Here is a 21,527-nt window from a genome sequence, read left to right as displayed (position 1 = left end):
AAACTGCTCTTCCCTTTAAAGATTAAGGAGAAGAGGGAGCCCCCTCCCCTTGGAAGTCTTTTTGCTTCTTTTTTGTTTGTTGTCGTTTGTTTGGTTTTCAGGGGCCAAATCAGTCAAGGTATTTCTATACTTTTACTGTCAAAAATTTAAAAAAAATTGCTTCCTTGAATGAAAAACGGTCTGAATAGCCCATGAAAAAAAAAGGGGGGTTTAGAAATGAAAAAAGGGGGGAACAAATCGCTCTTTTAAAAAGAGACACCATTCTAAACAAAACAGGAAGTTTAAGTCATTTGGTACTGAACCTTTTTATGCTGTAAAAATAGAAAAAAAAGGGGGGGGGGGAGGTCCCCCCCCTAATTCTATCTTAAATTTTGAATGATTTTGAGAAGGGAGATAAAGACGGCAATTTTTTAAATAAGGGGGAAAATTAGGTTTGTGGTCCGATTGCAATATATAGTACCCCCCCCCGAGAGCGACAGGTTTTCTTGAAAAGTTTTTTGTTTACCTTATTTTAGTGAAGGGTTTTTTTGTGCTGGGACGGAAACAAATCCCTATTTTTCCAGATACAACAAGCCAAAAGAAAAAAAAAAAAGGGCCGGTAAAAAATCTAAAACTAGAGGGAGGGGGCCCTGTTTGAGTTTGGGGGGACCTTCATATTAAAAAAAGAGAATTTACTCTTTCTCTCTCCCCATAAAGCCCACCCCAGGATTGCCCCTGTTTCTGAGAACACCTTATAATCTAAAGTGGAAAAGTTAATTTGGGAAAACATCGGATTTTTTCGACCAAAACATTATTTTCTGCCATGGGGTTTCAAAAAAGGCCTAAAACAACTTTTATGGGCCTAAAATGGGGCTTTTAATAAAAAATACAAAAAGGAGATTAGAAAGGAAAAACGGGGTAAAAAGACAATAAAATGGGCAGGGTAAACCCCACCTTAGCGGGGGGCACTGTCGGCAGTAATGAAGGGAGACAAATTTTTCTGAAGTTTATCTTAAAAAAAAAGGGGTTTTAAATCAAAATTTGGGAAAAAAAAATTTGAGGGAAATTAAAATTAAAACGCAAGGGATAAGATGGAGGATTTCAGAAAAAATAACAAAAATAAAAACAAAAAATGAATGTACTTGGGGAATTGAAAAAAAATTCGATTCTGCAACAATTTTTACAAATACCCCAAAAAGCCAGGGTCTTAGTAGACAATTCGAAAACCCCCTTTAAAGCATTCGATTACCAAAATTGGAACCTGACTGGTGACAAACCCATGAAGGTTTTAAAAAACCAAAGACCTTTGAAAACTACTTTAAAACCTAATTTGCTCCAGGACCAGTTAAGTAACTGCTTTTTGGGGATTTTTTTGGCACCTGGCCCACCTCCTTGGGTCTAACCAAAAAAACCTTCGCCCCCCCTTACGGAGAAAAATGATACGTTTTTGGACAATTGAAAAAAATAGTCCCAGTAGCGAAAAATTTCCCAAAATGAAGGTACAAGCTTTCGGGAAGGGTTTTTCCCCCTGTCGCCGATTTTTTGAAGACTTGAGCAGAGCGAGACCCCACCACTTGGAGGAGTTATACTTCCCCCCCAAAAAGGGGGAAAAAATGTTGAAACGGAATCATATCCCCAATACAATTTGAAGTCGTTTAAAAAATTTTACATCAAAAATTTTCTCGGGGGGAAATGGAGTATTTTGTTGCCCAAAATACACAAAGCCCAGAGGGGATTCATCAAAGGCCGAAAAAATCAGACAGCATAAGACGAACATTAATATCACCCCAAAAACCAAAAAGCAGGGCTAAAAACCCCGTTTAATTAGTCTAGAGAAAAAAAAGGCCTTGATCGGGTCAACGGGGCCCTTTCTTTAAGGTTCAGAACGCCTGGGCTTTAAAAAAACATTTATTGGGGCCCGGGGGCACTTTTGATAAACCAGGGGGGGGTTTAAAAAAAAAGGGGGCCCAAACAGACGTTCCAACTACACAGAGGCCCCCGTCAGGGATTTTGTCAAAGTCCTGCTTTTTGCAATATTTTTGAACCCTTGGGACAGGCCCCCTTAGAGAGGATAATGGAAAAAAATTAGTTTTTTCAAATTTAACACAAAATTTTCCTTTTTTTTTTCGATGATGTAACGCATACCCAAAAAACCCATTAAGTCCCCAAGGTTATGTCAGCCCAAAAAGTTTGGTAACTTTTGGGTCAGTTAAAATACAAAAAAAACCGGTCCCGGCAAATTTAAATCCCCCAGGAAAATTTTTAAGAAAACTATGCTTAAGTGGGTGCCCCAAAAAATAAAAACCTGGGGGTTTTTATTTTTCAAAATTTTGGGGGGGTTATTTTGTTGAATTTTGATAACTTTTGAAAAATACAAAGGACTTGAGCCGGGGGAAGGTTATTGTGGACTTTACAGTAGAAGGAAAAATTTAGGGAAATTTTCCTAGATTTTTTATATCTTTCATTCTTGCCATTTGAATTTAGCACAAGTTCCAGCTTGGGAAAATTTTATCTCCAATTTTTTGGTCCGGGGGCCGACCAGAAAAAAATTAAAAAAACTCCCAAAAAATAGGGACCCGGGGGGTTTGGCCCCTTCCAAATTTAGGAATATATTATGATTCGATGGATTTAGGTCTGTGGTGCCCCCCCGAAATGGGGGGACTGGGTGGGAAACAAATAGAACAGGCGGGGGGGCCCAACCCCCAAAAACTTGGGAGGAAATAATTTCAGACAAAAAAGGGAATGGGAAATCGAAGGCACATTTTAATTGGAAGAAAGGGGGGGTACAGATTTTCGGAGTCATTTGGGTTTATGTGGCCCTCCTTTCTAAACTTTCGGCCAGGGAATTAGATCTCATTTCAGGTGGAAAGATGGGGACTTGTGGCTTTGTGCCCCTTTTTAAAATAAAACTTTAAACCTTTTGGGAAGAAAAGGGCATAATCTTTAGAAAAAGCTTTTTTAAATATTTCCCGGGGAAAAAATTTTTTCAAAAGAAAATAAAAAAAGGTGTTTCCCCCCGAAGGTAATACTATTTGGGCATTTTTCGAAGCTTATAACCACCCCCTGTAAAAAAGTTTCCAAAAAAATAAAAGGGTTTCGAAAATAAAGGAAATAAACCCCTTTATATAAGTCTAAATGGGAAAAAGGAAATTGGGGAGTAATAATTACGGGATGATTTGGGTTGATGTGTGGACCAACGAAAACTATAGTCCAAAAAAAGGGGGGAATTCGGGTTTGGAAATGCTTTAAAAGAATTTCACACCTAAATTTCTAGAATTAGAGGAGAAAAAAACAGCAGTTGGAGACAGTGTGGCATCAAAAGCCAATCCTTATGTATTTGGTCCTGCCCAAAGTTTCAACTTTTGGGAGGGGAATTCAGCTACTGGGACAATTTGGGGTATGTCTCCCCAAGGACCCCGATTTTTTGTGGGGTTTAAAGTCTGGGAAAAATTTTTTAAAAAAAAGATCTCCTTTTTTAAAATTTGTCATTGTAGCAAAAAAGCAATACACGGTTTTGGCCCAAAGAACTCCTCCCCCAAAGGGGCCCCTGGGGGACGTCGTGGAGGGGAAATTAAAACCTATGGAAAAACGGGGATACTTTTCGTTGAAAAGGCCTTTTACAACAAAAGCTGGGAAAAAGGGTTTACCTACAAAAAACAAAGGAAGCATAACTGGTGTATCCGTAAAGTTTATTCTTATCGATGTATCAGTGCCCCAAATTTTGTGTTGTTTTTTTTTATTTTAATGAAAAATTTAAAAAAAGGTTAAAAAAAAAAAAAAAAAAAGCAGAAGGCCCAAAAAAGTAGAGTTTTGGTTTTTTCACAGCACTGACCCCCAGGGGCATTGTAAAATTTCAATTAAAAAAAAATTGTTTCCGTTTAGGATCTTTAGCTTGGTTTTTATTTCTTGTGGGGAGTCATTCATTAAAATCATCATTGGTTTTAATAGTTTTAAAAGTTATTTGTTTGATTGATTTAAATTCACATCAGCTTATAACTAAAAACACATACACTGTAAATTATCATTTTCAGTCACTATCACAGTTTTGTTTTACATATCCTTTTCACACTCACTTTTTTTTGTTGTTGGGGTATTTTTCGGGTGTTAAAAAACCCGCAGTGAGCAATAGGCCCAGATTTAGTTGAGAAATGAGAAATTTTTTTTTGGAAGTGACCCCAAAAAACCCAAGTGAAGATAGCTTGGAGGCCCAACGTTAGACCAAAAACACGCAGAGAAAAAAACAACCCCCACAAAGCACAGCGACGAAAAATATCACTATCTTTTTGGGGGCCCTAATTACATAAGCTTTCCCCGCCCCCTTTTCCCTAACCTTAACCTTGGGTTAACCAACCTTAACCCCACCCCCACCAAACCCTAATAAGCTTAACCTAACCACCCTTTAAAATTTTGGGGTCCCCTTTTGGCCCCAAAAAGCTGCCCGGGCCCCCAAAAAAATGTACCCCCGGTTTTTTTATTCCACATTATTTAACGGAACAACAAACACACCCCACAACACACACACACAAAAACACAACCCCACACACACACACTTGTTATTACCGGGGGAGCTCGGTCTTGCCCACATTGGGCTACAACCCCGTTCCCCCTCAGTCCCCCCTACTGGGTTCGTGTTTTAACACCAAACCCGCCCCCCCAACCACAAAGTGTCAGTCATTTTTTCCCCCCCTCTAATAGACCCACAGGAGCGTTTTCTGTCCTCATGTCAAAACCAGAATAGGTAATGGTCGCAATTTGAAAAACATTTGTATCGTTGAAAACCTGTCACAGTTTGGTTAAGAACCACTTAGTTAAGTTTAGAAAAAAATATGGGTTAAACTGCAGAACATAACGTCGCTCCGTTTGTTATTAATGGACATTACACGGTAAAAATAACTATTAACTTAAATTTAATGAAATATCAATGTACCATTTATTAGTGATGGTTTTTGGGAAGGGTATAACAACCAAACCAAGGGTTTTACAAGAAGAGTCCAGCCCATGCTGTGCTCCAGGGGAACCTGTGATCTCAAGGGGGGTTGAAGCCCGTGGGGAAAAAAGACCCGTCCTCAGTCCCACCATCTACCATGCCAAGGGCTTCCTCTACTACCTCAACAGTATCGGTCGGACCCCACTGGTGAGCTTTGTCGCTCTTTGTTTTTCTTGATTTATGTTTAAATGTTGTATCTCTTTATGAGCCTACAGGAAATTTTGGGAAAGTCTCCAGAATCACTCTGCCCCCTTTCAGACTTTATCATCAAAAATTACACTGACTCATTTTAAAAATTACCCCTACCAGTGAGTCCCCTTTTTTGGAAGGTCAGGGGGTACTAAAAGGTAAAATCACAGCAAATTTGTCCTCCTGTGTTTTTGGATGGGAGTCGACAGGTAAGCCTAGCTTGCATAAAGACTAAAAGAGGTTTGGAAAAAAGCGAGGGGACAAGGTTGCATATTTGACTATATACGCTTTTGTTTTAGTCTCCACTTCCTGAAGTCTCGTCATCATAGTGAGGTTTGGTACCATCATGAATTACGAACCAAATTTTGTACCGTAGACGTGGCGACACGCAAACATTTATAAAAAGGTTTTTTTGGGAGTCCCAAAGGTAGGCACAAAAAAATCGTATGAAATTTTCAAATTACAGCCAGCCGGGCAATGCAGTAAAAATTCAGCGGAGAAAAAGTGATGTGGCCGGATAAAGAGCACCTAGAGGGGATGGCCTTTCAGAGGTTTTTGTTGGTTTAGAGACAAAGGGGATATTTTTGGGCGCGTAGAAAAAAGATGGGCTTTTTTTAAAAAGGGCCCCCCCCAAAATAGTTCTCCCGGGCAAAACACTTTTGTTGGTGAAAAATTAGGGTTTTTTCCTTTAATTTCCAGGGCATGAAACCTTTTTTGGGGAAATCTTGTGGTTTTCTCCTTAAATTTCCCGAAAAAACACCTGTTTCTGGGGAAAAATTTTTGTTTTCTCTTTTTCTCCCGCATGAACACCGTTTTTTGGGGGAAAGTTTGTTTTTTTCCCCTTTCTTCCCGGGACGAACTCTGTCCGCGGCTTGAAAGCCGGGGTTTTAGCAGCCCAAACAACCCCCCCCTCCTAAATTATGAGGCCCTTTTCGTTTGAGGTGGCTTTAATGTTGGCATGTTATTTTGGGTTGGTAAGCGAACAAAAGACAGTTGAAGTTTTTCCATTGTCATGCCACCTCCATCCCTCCCTCTTCGAACCGTTTCCCTGTGGTGGGGGGGCAGCGTCCAGTAGGGGACCCCCAAACTTCCCCTTTCCCGGCCACATCAACCCCGCTGCTGGGGGGCGAGGCGTTCCCCGGAAGGTTGGAGTATTAATTCCCACTGCCTAGGCTTTCCCCGGGGGCCCCCTCCAGCGGGGGTGCCCGGAACACCTCCCTAGGGAGGCGCCCAGGAGGCATCCTTACCAGATGCCCGAACCACCTCAACTGGCTCCTTTCGACGCGAAGGAGCAGCGGCTCTACTCCGAGCTCCTCTCGGATGACTGTGCTTCTCACCCTATCTCTAAGGGAGACGCCAGCCACCCTCCTGAGGAAACCCATTTCGGCCGCTTGTACCCTGGATCTCGTTCTTTCGGTCATGACCCAGCCTTCATGACCATAGGTGAGGGTAGGAACGAAAATTGCCCGGTAGATCGAGAGCTTTGCCTTCTGGCTCAGCTCTCTTTTCGTCACAACGGTGCGATAAACAGAATGTAATACCGCACCAGCTGCTCCGATTCTCCGACCAATCTCACGCTCCATAGTCCCCTCACTCGCAAACAAGACCCCAAGGTACTTAAACTCCTTCACTTGGGGTAAGGACTCACTCCCTACCCGAAGAAAGCACTCCATCGGTTTCCTGCTGAGAACCATGGCCTCAGATTTAGAGGTGCTGATCCTCATCCCAGCCGCTTCACACTCGGCTGCAAACCGATCCAGAGAGTGCTGAAGGTCACAGACCGATGACGCCATCAGGACCACATCATCTGCAAAAAGCAGCGATGAGATCCTAAGCCCACCGAACTGCAACCCCTCCCCGCCCCGACTACGCCTCGATATCCTGTCCAGAAATATTACAAACGGGATTGGTGACAAAGCGCAGCCCTGGCGGAGGCCAACCCTCACCTGGAACGAGTCCGACTTACTGCCGAGAACCCGGACACAGCTCTCGCTTTGGTCATACAGAGATTGGATGGCCCTAAGAAGGGACCCCCTCACTCCATACTCCCGCAGCACCTCCCACAGTTTCTCCCGGGGGACCCGGTCATACGCCTTCTCCAGATCCACAAAACACATGTAGACTGGTTGGGCATACTCCCAGGCTCCCTCCAGGATCCTTGCGAGAGTAAAGATCTGGTCCGTTGTTCCACGACCAGGACGGAATCCGCATTGTTCCTTTTCAATCAGAGGTTCGACTATCGGCCGAACCCTCCTTTCCAGCACCTTGGAGTAGACTTTACCAGGGAGGCTGAGAAGTGTGATACCCCTGTAATTGGCACACACCCTCTGGTCCCCCTTTTTGAAGAGGGGAACCACCACCCCAGTCTGCCACTCCTTCGGCACTGTCCCAGACTTCCACGCAATGTTAAAGAGGCGTGTCAACCAAGACAGCCCCTCCACACCCAGAGCCTTCAGGCATTTCTGGACGGATCTCATCAATCCCTGGGGCTTTGCCGCTGTGGAGTTGTTTGACTACCTCAGCGACCTCCACCAGGGAAATTGACGATAATCCCCCATCATCCTCCAGCTCTGCCTCCACCACAGAGGACGTGTCAGCTGGATTTAGGATCATGCCACTATTATTCTAAAATCCCTTTAACCATGAAGACAATACTCCCTTAATATTACTCCATCAGTTGATCCAGCTGAAGCATAGAAGAAGAAACAGGTCATAAGTGAGTAGAAATAAACTTCCATCTAATTCTCATCTGAGCTAATCATTGTGATGCTGCTTGCTGATTTGTTTCTGTCATTCACAGAAGAAATTATATAAATGAATGCCTGTTTATTTCAGTTTTCCCTCAAAGAACCAGAAACTAAACACAAAGCTGGGAAGTGTGTGTGTGTGTGTGTGTGTGTGTGTGGTGTGTGTGTGTGTGTGTGTGTGTGTGTGTGTGTGTGTGGCGTCAGCAGGGTGTTTGCACGTGTCTTCCTGAAACTGAAATGTGATGTGATGAGGCTTTAATGAGAAAGACCTATAATGAATTGACCTTGATTGGCTTATTTAATTGCTCCAAATTTGGGGTGGGGAGGTTGTTTTCCAGCCTAATTTACGTAATTAACTGCAACTGAAGCTGCCGACTGGCATAGAGCGAAAGGCACACGTGCACCCTAAAATGGACTTGTTAACCTTTTCACAGCCAGGTGCTTGGCACTTTTAAAATAAATCAACGTGATGCTGAGATCTGCATGGATTTAAGTACAAATACATGGACACTGTTTATTAACTTATGCACTTTGAAATGATGTGATCTAGTTGATCTTAAAACACAAATCCAGATAAAATACAAATCACAAAATAATGTGCTTCCAAACGGTATCCAGAGGATGTTTGAAATGAGAGAGAGCCAGTATGTTAGACTGGATGTATAACATACATGACCAAGGGGTTGTAGAATGGTTACGAGGAATTATAAATGCGTAGCTCACTTTGTCAATTTAAAAAAAGAGGTTTCAAAATAAGATGGTTAACAGAAACTGTATAAAACAACCTGATCTCACAGAATTTTGTGAAATGAAGACGACCCCTTAACTCAAAATCTGTGGCAGTTTCACGGAATCGCCAACAATTCCGTGATGAGCCGACCGAATAATTCCGGGGAATGAACACGGCCCCATATGTAATCATATCACATAACCCTCATGTTGTCCTCGGGTCAAATTGACCCGTTTTCCTATATCAATGTTCTTTTTAACTACCCAAAATAACATGATTGATTCCACACAACACTCTTTGCCAAGTACAAATCTCTACTTTCATTAATTTTGGGTTGTCCTATTTAATTTTATAGCATTTGAAAAAAAAAGTGATTTTGAAAGAGTAAAAGTTGACATATTACCCATCAACATCCATTCCTTTCATTTCAGTCTAAATAATTCCTAATTTCTGCTTTTCTAACTCAAACATTAGGTATAATTTCCTATAAATGAGGTTTATTGACCATAAATTCCAAAAATAACTGTGCAACTAAAGTTAATAAGTTAGTGTCGAGTAGTGTTGAAAAAAAGCGTCAAAAGTGGACAAAAAAGGGACAAAAACGTAAGACACTTAACACTACGTCATCTTCTCATTGACTTTACTTTGGCATTGTTTTCCGTGGTGGCCAAACTAAATTTTCACACATTAACCACGTAATGCGCTGGTAACAGTTTGATCATTTCATGGAATTCTGTGAGACCAGGCTGGTATAAAACTAGGGAGATAGATGGATGGATGGATGGATGGATGGATGGATGGATGGATGGGTGGATGGATGGATGGATGGGTGGGTGGGTGGGTGTGTGAGTGGGTGGATAGATGGATGGACAGATAAAGTGAGTGAGATAAACGTTATTAAAAAGTACAGAACAGAGTATTTTTTATTGTTCATCGAGATAGGTTCCAGATTCAAAAAATGATGTACAGCTTTCCAAGAGCATATTATTTCCACATGGCTGATTCATTCCTGACAACATATTCTGTCAGATCATGTGACACTTTAAATCTTTATGATCAGTGATGATGAATGCAGCCCTACAAAGCTCCGTTTCTCTCGCAGGTGTTCTGCGACTACCACGGCCACTCGAGGAAGAAGAACGTCTTCCTGTACGGCTGCAGTGTGAAGGAGACGCTGTGGCAGTCTGGCTCTGTTGTAAACACTGCGGGGCTGAAGGAGGACCCTGGATACAGGGTAACACACACACACACACACACACACACATACACACATACACGTTCCTCTCCTAATGTCCTAGCAGTGGAGTGCAGTTAAATCTCTGCAACACAGAAAATGCTAAGAGACTCTTTCTCTCTCTGTCTCTCTCTCTTTCTCTCTCTCTAGACCATTCCAAAGACGTTGGATCGTCTCGCTCCCGCCTTTTCTTTCAATAGCTGCAACTATTTGGTAATAACAACGACAATTACAATGATTCTCTGTTTTTCTCCAGTGTTTTACATATCATTGATATAATCTAGGCTTAATTTCACTGTAATTCTATTGTGATTTGAACAGGTGGAGAAGTCTCGCTCTGCCACAGCCAGGGTGGTGGTGTGGAGGGAAATGGGCGTGCTGAGAAGTTATACCATGGAGAGTACTCACAATGGCTGCGACCAGGGAATATACAAGGTGTGTGCATGTGTGAAATAGCTCTTTTATTAAACTCCAGCCGGTGGCTTGAGAGAATCCCCACACACCCTGGGCAACTCCAGAGAAGAATAGAGCCCAATCCAGCAGAATGGTCCCAGAACCCAGACTATGCATAGAGGAAAGCCCGACCAGGTCTAAACCGGTAGCTCACAAGTTCCAGCTCCTTCCCCCACAGAGAGGTTACGTTTCATATCCCCAGAGCCAGCCTCTGCTCCCCGAGTCTGGTCTGTCAAAGCCCCTGACCTTCACGAGTGGAAGCGCGGCCAACCCCAACGGTTCCACCCACAAGTGGTGGGCCATGGGATGAAGACTATAGATGTAAATGAGCACAGTTCATGTGATTTGCAAAGAGTGCCACTAAATGAGTCCTGAGGTCCTGGCTCTTATGACGTTTGGTGCTCAAAGTGTTTCTGCTCCTGAACCGTGCCTTTGGGACTGCAAGCGTGTATTCATCCCGCTGCACATATTTAAAGGTTAATAGCCTGATGGTCTTAGCTTTAGATAAAGATTAGTGATTAAATGAGATTAAAAATCAACGTAAGACATTTTAGTAAAACCTTCCAACTCCTTTGACTGGATTTCTCTTTAATAAATGAGGACGAACACTTTGAGAATGAGACGCAAATCCTATGTAAGTCTCTTGCTATGTGTCCCACATCGACCTCTATTTTTCTGCAACATTTTCTGTGTGGGTTAAACACCAAACATCATTCTCTCTTTTATGTCCCAGGTTGATCACTCAGCCTCCAGTCAACAGTTTTCTAACCTTTATTTATGGAGCTAATAAACCCGGGCTATAAAGAGCTTTTAGCACTTTATGGTGGAAGTGCAAAAGCACAGAATAATTATGGCCCAGCTGCTAATAACAGTATGATCATAGTTATGAGTGAAAAAGAGCAACATGAATGTCAGTCTTGATAATGCTTTACAGCATTTAGACACATCAGAATATATATATATATATATATATATATATATATATATATATATATATATATATATATATATAGATGTGTTAAAACAGCATGGTGGACAAATGTTTAAGAGAGCTGTTGGATTATCCGGTCAGCACTCACTGTCAAGGTTGGAGGCTCAGATGGTGGGAGAGGCAGTAGTGTGAGTGTGGAGCCCAATTGTAAGATAATTCTGGTTTCATAAAGCTTGGGGGGGTCTGGTTCAGGCCATAATTCCAAATTAACGTTTATTAATTGTGCGGATCAAAAGACAGGAGCAGTCAGACGATCACACAAGCTGGAAACATACCTCTGGGTTACACAAACTTGTTCTGATTAAAGTGTTGGATGGATGGACAGACTGACGGACAGACTGATATAATAATAATAAGTAGTCCCTGTAGCTAGCAGGCCAGACAGGAATGTGTGATGCTAGACAATATATGCTGGCATTGTGAGCTGACCTTTGAAGACACTGTTGAAATTTTCTTTCCATCCCATTTTTCCATTAACACATTTTGCACGCTTTGCATCCCTCCAGTGAGGACACACCAAATTGTGAGCCGCTTGCTGAATATCACTTTAAATGTGTCAAAACGAGGACACAAAGTGGCATAATTGCTTGAAATTTTACTGGCGAGAATGATTGGTCATTTTCATGTCAGGAAGAGAATTTTGGGGAGGGAAGGAGAAGTGGAAGGCTGAGGGATATGCATCACAAGAGCATCCTTACCTACTGTTTATTCAGTAAATACAGATTATGTATTTATACATGTGTCCTCTGTGAAGTGGTGGTTAATACAAAGAACTCACACACTTTTTGGTGGAATACAATGAGAGGGAATTGATTTCATCTCCTCTCTATCATTGAGAGTGAAATGGCACACAAGAGAAATAATAGTAAGATGAACTAAAACTTAAAGGAGCACTCCTGCATGGTTTCAGTGCAATTTCATTTTTGTCTCAAATCGTATGCCTCTCTCCTTGATCCCCTAGTTCACTGCCCCCTGAATACAATCTGAAAAAGACCGGTCTCGAGAGACAACACAGGGGCTGGAATGTGGTTTGTTGTATTTTGGTGCACAGCCTGTGCCTTTAGTATTTGTTTGACGTTTACAACCCCTGTGTTGTCTCCCGAGACCGGGCTTTTTCATAGCGTATTCAGGGGACATGCAGTGTTTTACTATATTGACATTACAGAAGTCTACAGTTAGCATCTTGTATGCTACTCGTCGCAAAGTGACGCATGCGCGACTCAAATCTGCACTCGACTTACACCGGGGAGTGACACTTGGATAAATTCCACATTGAATTGCAGGCCTATTATGGTGTGTTCTTCTGTTCCAACTGGCTGAATGTGTACATGAACAAGCAGATAGATTTTTGTATTTGTAGTCCCGAAATGCGAATAGCCTACTACAAAAATCTAACTGCTGTCTTGCTACCACAAGCTAATTTTAGCTAACGTTAGCTAGTGTGTCAAACGAGGCTAGTCAGTCTTTCAACGGCTCTGGGGCTCATAAATCAGCACATAGGGGAATATAAAATAGCAAGGTGACCTTTGAAACTACAGTAGACGACTACCCTTAGCTAACAAAAAAAACCAACTTACATTAAGATGCTTCAGGTTGGAGGTCGAGTCATTTGGATGCTGAAAGGAGGTTGGTTGCTGGAAAGCAAACGTTGCACTGCACAGTTATATTTTTTTCTCCCTGTTCTTTCTTTAATGTGAAATGCTGTTTGAATTTCCAAGACAGAAACCCATTCCTGTTGTTCCGGCTCCATCTCTACCTCTATCAGTGATTGTGCACAAAGCTATTTTTTTCCTTTTTAATATTGAGGCTTCTGGGAAATGAGTTGCCTTAATTCATTTATTTAGATTTAGTGAGTCAACTTGTGAAACAGAAGTATCGTTATGTAATGCATTGATTTTAACTATGTAACTGTATTCTAAATACCACCTGTTTAAATTGTAACTGTAAAGAAATACAGTACACATAATTTGTATTCTGAACACCTAACGCCGGTACATGTATTCTGTTACTCCCCAACACTGGGTGACAGTTACGGTTGTTGGTTAAAGAACCATCTGCAGGCATACCACCCGCTCTTTCTTATCTTATTTCTAAGTTACACACACCTTACTGTATACACAGTTTGCCAAGTCTAGCATTAACATTACGTTAATGTAACATTGCCTGAAAAGCAAATCATATATCCGAGCCTGCTGCAATCTAGACCAGAAACAAGTGTGTGTGTGTGTGTGTGTGTGTGTGTGTGTGTGTGTGTGTGTGTGTGTGTGTGTGTGTGTGTGTGCAGGGCCTGCAGATAGGAACCAGAGAGCTGGAGGAGATGGGTGTAAAGTTCTGCCACAGTCTGCTGTCTCTAACCAAAGACATGAAGGCTCTCTACAGCAGAAGAATCAGCCACATCAACGTGTTGGACCACAAGTCCCACAAGTAAGACACATCTTTATTAGGCCTGTGACATGTCAATTTTTTCACAAAAGGGGTAAAACGTGAGGACAATGTCTTCCTGGTTAGACTTCGACAGGGGCAAAGGGGCACGTCAGGACTGGATGTGCAAAACCCACACGCCTTATTAGTAGGATATGTGTTTCTGTCCATCTCTTGCTGTCTGCAGACATTGTGCGAGTGGTTTTGAGTTTTGCAAGTCTTCATGTCTAAAAGTATATAAGTTTACAGTATTTAAGCATGCATACGTTAGAGCCCAGTGACAGGTCCAGTGTGTAGCATGTGTTGGTATAGTGACACTGCGAGCTGAGTAATCTCATCCTTGAGGTTTCAGCTTGTCAATGAAGGGTGAAACAGCTGCAAGGATGAAATCACTCACACAGTGCCAGGTTCTCCACAGAGCCCACAATGCATTGCAGCTTTCAAACGAGATCTGAGTCCCAATCAGATCATATAATCAATCATTTCATTACAAGGCCAGATTTAGGAACTCTATTAGAGGATCTCTATCAGGCAAATCGGGCTCATACCTTTCAATGCTTTGAAAACAACGGCAAAATCTTAAACTGACGTATGTATCCGCTGAAGGGCAGAGAGGTTTAGTGTGATGTGTTCATGTCTCTTTTGACGTGTTACTGTAAAAACAGCTACTGTTACTGTACGTACTGTAGAAGCACATGCATACGTCAGTCATTTCTGGCTAATTACGAACATCGTTAGATTCTGATGGCCTTCACTATTTCATGTAAGTTGGCAGTTTTCCGTACTGTAACACAGGTTCACCCACGCACAGTGGGGGCAATGTCACGGCTTATCAACGCTCTTTTAAGAAGCAGAGAGTACAGCGTCTCACAAGCACAGAAACCATCGTTGGGCCCACCAGTACGGGTAAACCTGAGTTTTTTAACCAAAAAAACACAGCAGTAAGTTTAAATACATTTAAACTGATCTCCAAGGGACATAGGAACTCATGGGGCCACAGACAAAGCGATCTGGGCCTACTTCCACAGCCTGTCCCCCAAACTCCTACAGGCTACCACAAGAGATAACCATCACAAAATGTCAGAATGACCAGGAGGGAGTGGTCAAAGTAGCCAAAAGCCATATCACTTAATTCAGATAAAAACATGTGGATGGAAACAGAGCTACTGTTTCTGGGCAGAGACATACACTAGGTGTGTTTATTGATGTTGATAATTGTGTTATGACATTAATGTAATTTTGATTAATACTTGTGCTATTGTTGCACACGTGAGATCTGATTGGACCGCCGATTCCAATCTGTTTTGCTGGGAAGGTATCATTTGATACATGTTGTGTTGGAAACTGTAGCTTGGAGAAAACTGTAAATTCTACATTGCTTTTCCAACTGCGGATATATATATATAGAGAGAGAGAAAGAGAGAGAGATAATAAATTAACATCTAAATAAATAAATAAACATCTTTGACAATTTGCCAATAATTGAATCTGTACCCCTACTGATACCCAACACCATGCTCTGAAAGAAGAATCATTTTCACACAGTGAAAATGATTCATTTTGTGTCATTGTTTCATTGTTTGTGTGTGTGTGTGTGTGTGTGTGTGTGTGTGTGTGTGTGTGTGTGTGTTCCATTGATTCTCACACAGTCGCTCAGTCGCCCCAGAGAGCTGTGACAGCTCAACACACACTATCTGTCGTGTGTTTCTTGTTTAATTTCGTCTATAGATTGGAGTATGTTTTTTTGTTTTGTCTTTTTAAATCTTTCTCTCTTTATCCTTTCACTCGCCTCGAATGTCATTCTGTCTTGTATTCTATGGATCCATTCTGACATATTACTAGTTCCTGTGTTTGTCTTTTGTAGTCTTTTGTTTACATGACATTTTTCTCATATCATGTCTATGCTTCATTCATGTTCTCCTGTCTGGTTGACTCTATTCTTCCTCCTCTATCCCTCGTGTAACATGACCTGGTCTAGGTGTGATGCATGCTGTCAAAACTGCTAAGCAATATTGTTCATAAAATGTCATCTTGAATGTGAATGAAAGGTGATCCAACATTGATTTCTTGTTGTGTGCGGCTGTTTAAATGCTATGCTTGCAGCACTCATGACTTCAATGGCAGTCTCTCTTTCTGTCTTCTGTGATAAAAAGCTCTTCCCTTTCATAGTTCCCATTTTTTTGTCATCACACACAACCTATAATCTGAATGAGCTGACGCTTTTTGTTTTGTTTTAAAGATATCTGTGTTTACAAAGATTAAATAATTGCCTCTGAATGGAAATGGGATCATGGTCCTCCTGTGACACTAGTGCTGCAGACTCCTCTCTCCTGCTGGAGGCTTCATCAATACTCTGTCCATTTATGTAATATGTTTTTTTTTTTTTTTAGGTTTAATCATCTCAAGCAACTTCATTAACTTATTAATAGCAATAGAGGTTGAAGTTCACTGTTGAGTTTTTATGAACTGAATACCATTTACTCTATCATCAAATAATCCCATGGAACATATTTTCGACAGATTTAAGTCAATATATATTTCACGATCAGAATAAAAATGTGTTTGCTTTGAGCAGAGTAGATCCTAAAGACATCCCCAAATGACAGCTATTCAAAGAGTCCTAATATTATTATAATGATTGATTACTTTGCAATAGTATGTGGTAAAACTATAGATCAGATACTGCTTTTATTACATTTCTAAGTATGGCGTGTCATACTGTGACTGACTGGTGTGTGTTTGGAGGTGCCGGACTCCTGCACCTATAGTGTGTGTTAGATAACCACTGCAGTGATGAAGGTGACAGAACGTGTTGTGTGTGTGTGTGTGTGTGTGTGTGTGTGTGTGTGTGTGTGTGTGTGTGTGTGTGTGTGTGTGTGCGTGTGCGTGCACACAGACAGACAGACAACCAAAACACTCCAAGCACACATCATATCCATATTTATCAAGAACAATTTCTTTAATAGCATAGTAAATATTAGAAGAAACCACAAAGGTCACATCATACTTATAACACTCTCTTTGCTTTCTGTCTGCTGCTTTTAGTTTTCATGCCATCATCTGTTTAGAGTCTGTTCCCATACCTCTGGATGGATATTACACACATCTTATGATAGAACTATATTCTGTCATTTGTAGCAGAGGAACTCTGGAGAGTTGAGCTCTGGTCTTAAAAGAGATCTTTGTGAAAGGAAGAGATATTCAGTGAGTCCTATAGCTGGGAGTGTGGAGTCAAGGTTCTCTCGTGCTCTCTCTCTGGGTTTCTGTCTATCTCACACACACTCTCTGTCTACACCACATACTGTCTGCCCTTATCTCTTTTTCTTTTCTCACCCCATCTGTCTTGCTTTCTCTCTGTCTCTCTGTCTCTCTCACTGCACCCACAGGATCTTCTCCCTGTCTTTGAGCAAACACTGTTAGCTCAGCACTATGATCCACAGACTGCCAGGGCCAGAGGCCTGACGCCTGCTGGGCTCCGTGGAAAACAGTCAGCTGTGCCCTCATAGTCTCTTTCAGCTAGTGAAATATACTCAAACTGACACTGTATTATGATCGGATTCACACTGTGATTGCTATAATTCCTGGAACCTTCTCACAATATTCATAGACAAAGCAGCAGCTTTTATATTCATGTTTCTCTCTAAAACACTGTGATGGTCATGCAATCCTCCACGACCTCTCTGAGCGTAAAGGTCCCATTGCATGCAAATGTCACTTTATGAGTTTTTTTACCACTAATATGTGTTCCCTCAGCCTGCCTATGGCCCCCCAGTGGCTAGAAATGGTGATAGGTGTAAACCGAGCCCTGGGTATCCTGCACTGCCTTTTGAGAAAATGAAAGCTCAGATGGGCCGAGCTGGAATATTGACCCTTATGAGGTCATAGGGGCAAGGTTACCTTCCCTTTTCTCTCTCTCTATATATATAAAAGAGACTTCAGATACAGTATTAGGGGACCACTAAGGTCTATATAAAAGAGACTTCAGATACAGTATTAGGGGACCACTAAGGTCTATATAAAAGAGACTTCAGATACAGGATAGGGGACCACTAAGGTCTATATAAAAGAGACTTCAGATACAGTATTAGGGACCACTAAGGTCTATATAAAAGAGACTTCAGATACAGTATTGGGGACCACTAAGGCCTATATAAAAGAACTTCAGATACAGTTTTAGGGACCACTAGGCCTATATAAAGACACTTCAGATACAGTATTAGGGAACCACTAAGGCCTATATAAAAGAGTCTTCAGATACAGTATTAGGGGACCCCTAAGGTCTGTATAAAAGCATCCAAAGAGCACCATGTCAAGGGACCTTTAAGATGATACCGTCCAGAGGACAGCTTATTCCTTGCGTGTAGGTGGCAATACAGGAGAGGTCATCATTACCTCAGATGTGGAGACACACACATTACTTGGTGGCGCCTAAACATGCTCTTAAAGTTCCCAAGATGTGGGTATTAGGATAGGCGCATGGTTGTTAAAGCTGCAGTAAGTAGAATGCAAAAAAAGGGATTTTATTTGAAGTAGAGGGAGACCTCTTCCTGCAGCTCTCCCCTCTTTATCACAAGGCCAATGCAATTGCAGTTCAGCAGTTTGCTCTTTCTCCCTGAAATGTGATAACCAGTGGGAAATGTGTGACCAGTGGTTGGCCAGAGTCTCCTGGGACGGCTAGCTTTTCTAAAGCCCGAAAACAGAGCCAGGACTAGGTGCAGATGCCTAGGTTTCTCTCAGACCACTTGAATTACAATATCCTGAAAGAATTGTATGGAATCTTGGCCCAACAACGCCAAAAATAAAGTGCCTACCCAGCATTGAGATTGTTAATACTGCTTGGAAATTGTGTCCTGAGATCACTTCTGTTCTGACACTATAAATAACCATGGAATTGAATTGTGGTCAACAAAGCTGTCTGTCTGTAGAATGTGTCATCTCTAAGGCCATCTCTATGCTGCTTTTTTTGTTTTAGGGTGAGGGGTGTGCTTTTCTCTTGGTTTGATAGCTGATTTCTCTGAAATATGCTGTGGATATTCATGCTCCCCATAGGATGAGACACAATGTGACCCCGGACTTTCCTGCAGTGTTCCATTAGGCCCAGACGCTGTCGAAGCGTGACACCCACCTGAAGACAAACTAAATAAACTAACAATTTAGCCAGAGCCTGTTTCTTAAAGATGCACATCTCAAACAACCAACATCTAATTAGGACTTATTTATTGACACAAAGGAAAGTTTTCTGGAAAACTCTTCTCCATGTAACTTCATTTCCAGCTAAGGCACAGCGTTTACACTCTGCTGGCTCTGATATCACAGCTCAGAGGAAGAATTAATAATGGGAAAAAAAATATCAATCCAATCCAATAAATCAGAGTGTAAACAAAGCTGCCTTCAGAGAATCACCATTTGCATTGTACTGACTCATTCTGTACACAAGCTTCATTGCCATTCACAGCACACACACACACAATGAGTTGCAGTCATCAGTATGCTAGACATACACACTCTGTCCTTTCTGTCTCTTTCACTCCTGCTCAGTCAGTCCCTCTCTTCTCTTCCTTTCTCTCTTCCCCCCCTCTTTCTGCCTCCCTCTTTCCTTCCACTCTGTTGTCTCCCTTGCTCTCAGTGTCCCAGTGTGTCTCTACATGCTCTCCCAGCATCCGTGTGTGTGTAATCAGATTACTTTTACCGCGGCTTTCTGTCAGCGTTATTACAGATGCAGCTTTGTTCAGACCCACATAATTAGTTTTAAAATTCTAACAGAGGTCCCAAAAGTGCCCAAAGGTAAAGGCAGATAGATAGGCAGGTTGAGTTCCTATGAGGCAACATTCACAGTCCAACTGCAGTTGAACTGGATGTTTGTCTTCTGCTAGACCATGAAGATTTGTTGCTTTCCTCTGGGAAATAACAAGTACCCAGAAGGGATGTTTGCTATGGCTGTTTGCCAGAGCTGCCGGGGCTCAGCAGGCAATGTACACCTACAGCCCCCTGCAGGAAGTTGTCTTTTCTTAGCAGGAACATGTCCCAGTAGGTCATGACAGTGTGACAGCCAACCACCATAAACACCAGGAGCCTGAAACTCAAGCAGATAAATGGATTTCAGCCATCATTCCTTTTATTATGTCCATATGTTTACACACGTTGACCCTTTTTCTACTGTTGCATGTCAAGAGCATCATATAAGGGGGACAGTTAAAAACTCAGGTAAAAGAGTTTTCACCTCTGAGGACTCGTTGGAGATTTGAACCCTTGTCCAAAACCAGAATCGTACCCCTAGACCAGTGAGCCAATAGCATGTGTGCTATCTCACTTCAACATGCGTGTCATAGTTATTATCTTACACATTCCAGACTATTAACACTATACGTGAAATGTCTTTGCTCTTCTTTTCAATTCTTTGTTTTCAAAGTGGGAGCCATGAAACTCAAAGAATACAAACAGGAGAAACACGATGTAGAGTGTCAGAAAGTGTTGTCTGACGTCCGTGCGACACGCCAAGAAAGAACAGGGCAACTGCTAACAGATGTCATCATGGAATAAATAACATCACAACATTATTGCTAATGCTTTCTGAGGAAGGAAGAGTATTCACACAGCAGGTTTTAGTGACATAACGTAACACAAGTCTCCTCTTCTCCCATGTAGCTGTTTTGAAGACGATGAGCCTCCATGTGTCGAGGAGATTGAGTATTCCACAGACTGCCCCGCACTCAAAGCCACTGATCTGGATTCAGATGTCAACAGCAATATGGCCGGTAGTGACGAAGAGGACGAGGGGGATGAAGGACACAGGAGAGCAAGACGTGGACGTGGCAGCGTGGGCCAGTCGCAGCAGTCGAGCATGAAGAGCCGTCTCTTCCCTCACCTGATGAGACAGGCCTCCAACGAGGCCCTCAGCTAGAAGAGAAACACTGTGAGCGTCACTGGACAAATTATAAGTTAAAGGAATATTTCAACATTTCTCTACAGTTATTCTCTAAAACGTCTTCTATCATTGTAAGCTTTTCTCCTAAACTCCTTAGCAAATACAAGCTGTTCAAGATGAAATACACATGTTGGGAGTGGATGAACAGCATTCTCTCCTTAACCCCTAGAAGGGTTTCTGTAGGAGGGTTTTACTCTGCAGCGGTAAGGAGGGCGCATTAATTAAAATGAATAATCCCGGCCAAACACTATTCCTTGGTAAATGATCCTGTAAGGGCATTTCTACTTTATGATAGCTGGATTTGTGCATGACGTATGTAGATCAGAGTGTAGGGTGGTGCTGTGATCTTTGGTTTGTGTAACAGTTAAATGTATGCGTTATGATCTAGATTTGATAAGGTATTTGTAATTTCCATTGGTACTTATGGAAGATGTGAGGCTCTTAGAGTAAATGGTTTTGTTTTGTGGATCAGATGTGAAGTTTGTTTTCAGTAAAACTTTGAACACGTTTGTTGATTTTGTCGTCACTGCTCGGAAAAACACCAACTTCATTACTCGTGTTCATTTTGTTCATTTCATTCAGAAATTATGAATATATCATATTCAAAGTTGTTAAATAAATACATGCAATAATGTTTTTTTAATGAGGAATACGAGATATTGATGAGACAAAATACACTATAAAAGAGATAGATAGATAGATAGATAGATAGATAGATAGATAGATAATAGATAGATAGATAGATATTAATCCCAATAAAATGGGAAATTACAGTGTTGCTCCAGCAAAATATCAGTCACACAGCACAGAATATAAATGAAATACTAGGATACAATATACATAAAATAATAATAGGAATAAAATACAAGAA

At 41.7% G+C, this 21,527-nt stretch overlaps 1 protein-coding gene across 1 annotated transcript in view; it reads left to right on the top strand.

The window, feature by feature from the left end:
- agbl1 (AGBL carboxypeptidase 1) overlaps positions 1-21,166 on the top strand; it is a 119,204-nt gene extending 98,038 nt beyond the window's left edge. The window contains exons 23-28 of the mRNA XM_032523385.1: positions 4,992-5,113; positions 9,735-9,866; positions 10,017-10,079; positions 10,188-10,301; positions 13,595-13,734; positions 20,377-21,166. Of these exons, the coding sequence (XP_032379276.1) occupies positions 4,992-5,113; positions 9,735-9,866; positions 10,017-10,079; positions 10,188-10,301; positions 13,595-13,734; positions 20,377-20,632 (827 nt within the window). The 3' untranslated portion in view covers positions 20,633-21,166. The remainder of the gene's footprint in view (positions 1-4,991; positions 5,114-9,734; positions 9,867-10,016; positions 10,080-10,187; positions 10,302-13,594; positions 13,735-20,376) is intronic.
- The last annotated feature ends 361 nt before the right edge of the window (positions 21,167-21,527 follow it).

This window comes from Etheostoma spectabile, chromosome 8 (assembly GCF_008692095.1).
Source record: "Etheostoma spectabile isolate EspeVRDwgs_2016 chromosome 8, UIUC_Espe_1.0, whole genome shotgun sequence".
NCBI classification, from domain to species: Eukaryota; Metazoa; Chordata; class Actinopteri; order Perciformes; family Percidae; genus Etheostoma; species Etheostoma spectabile.
Note: the sequence above shows the minus strand (reverse complement) of the source record. Positions and strands in the feature narration are given on the sequence as shown.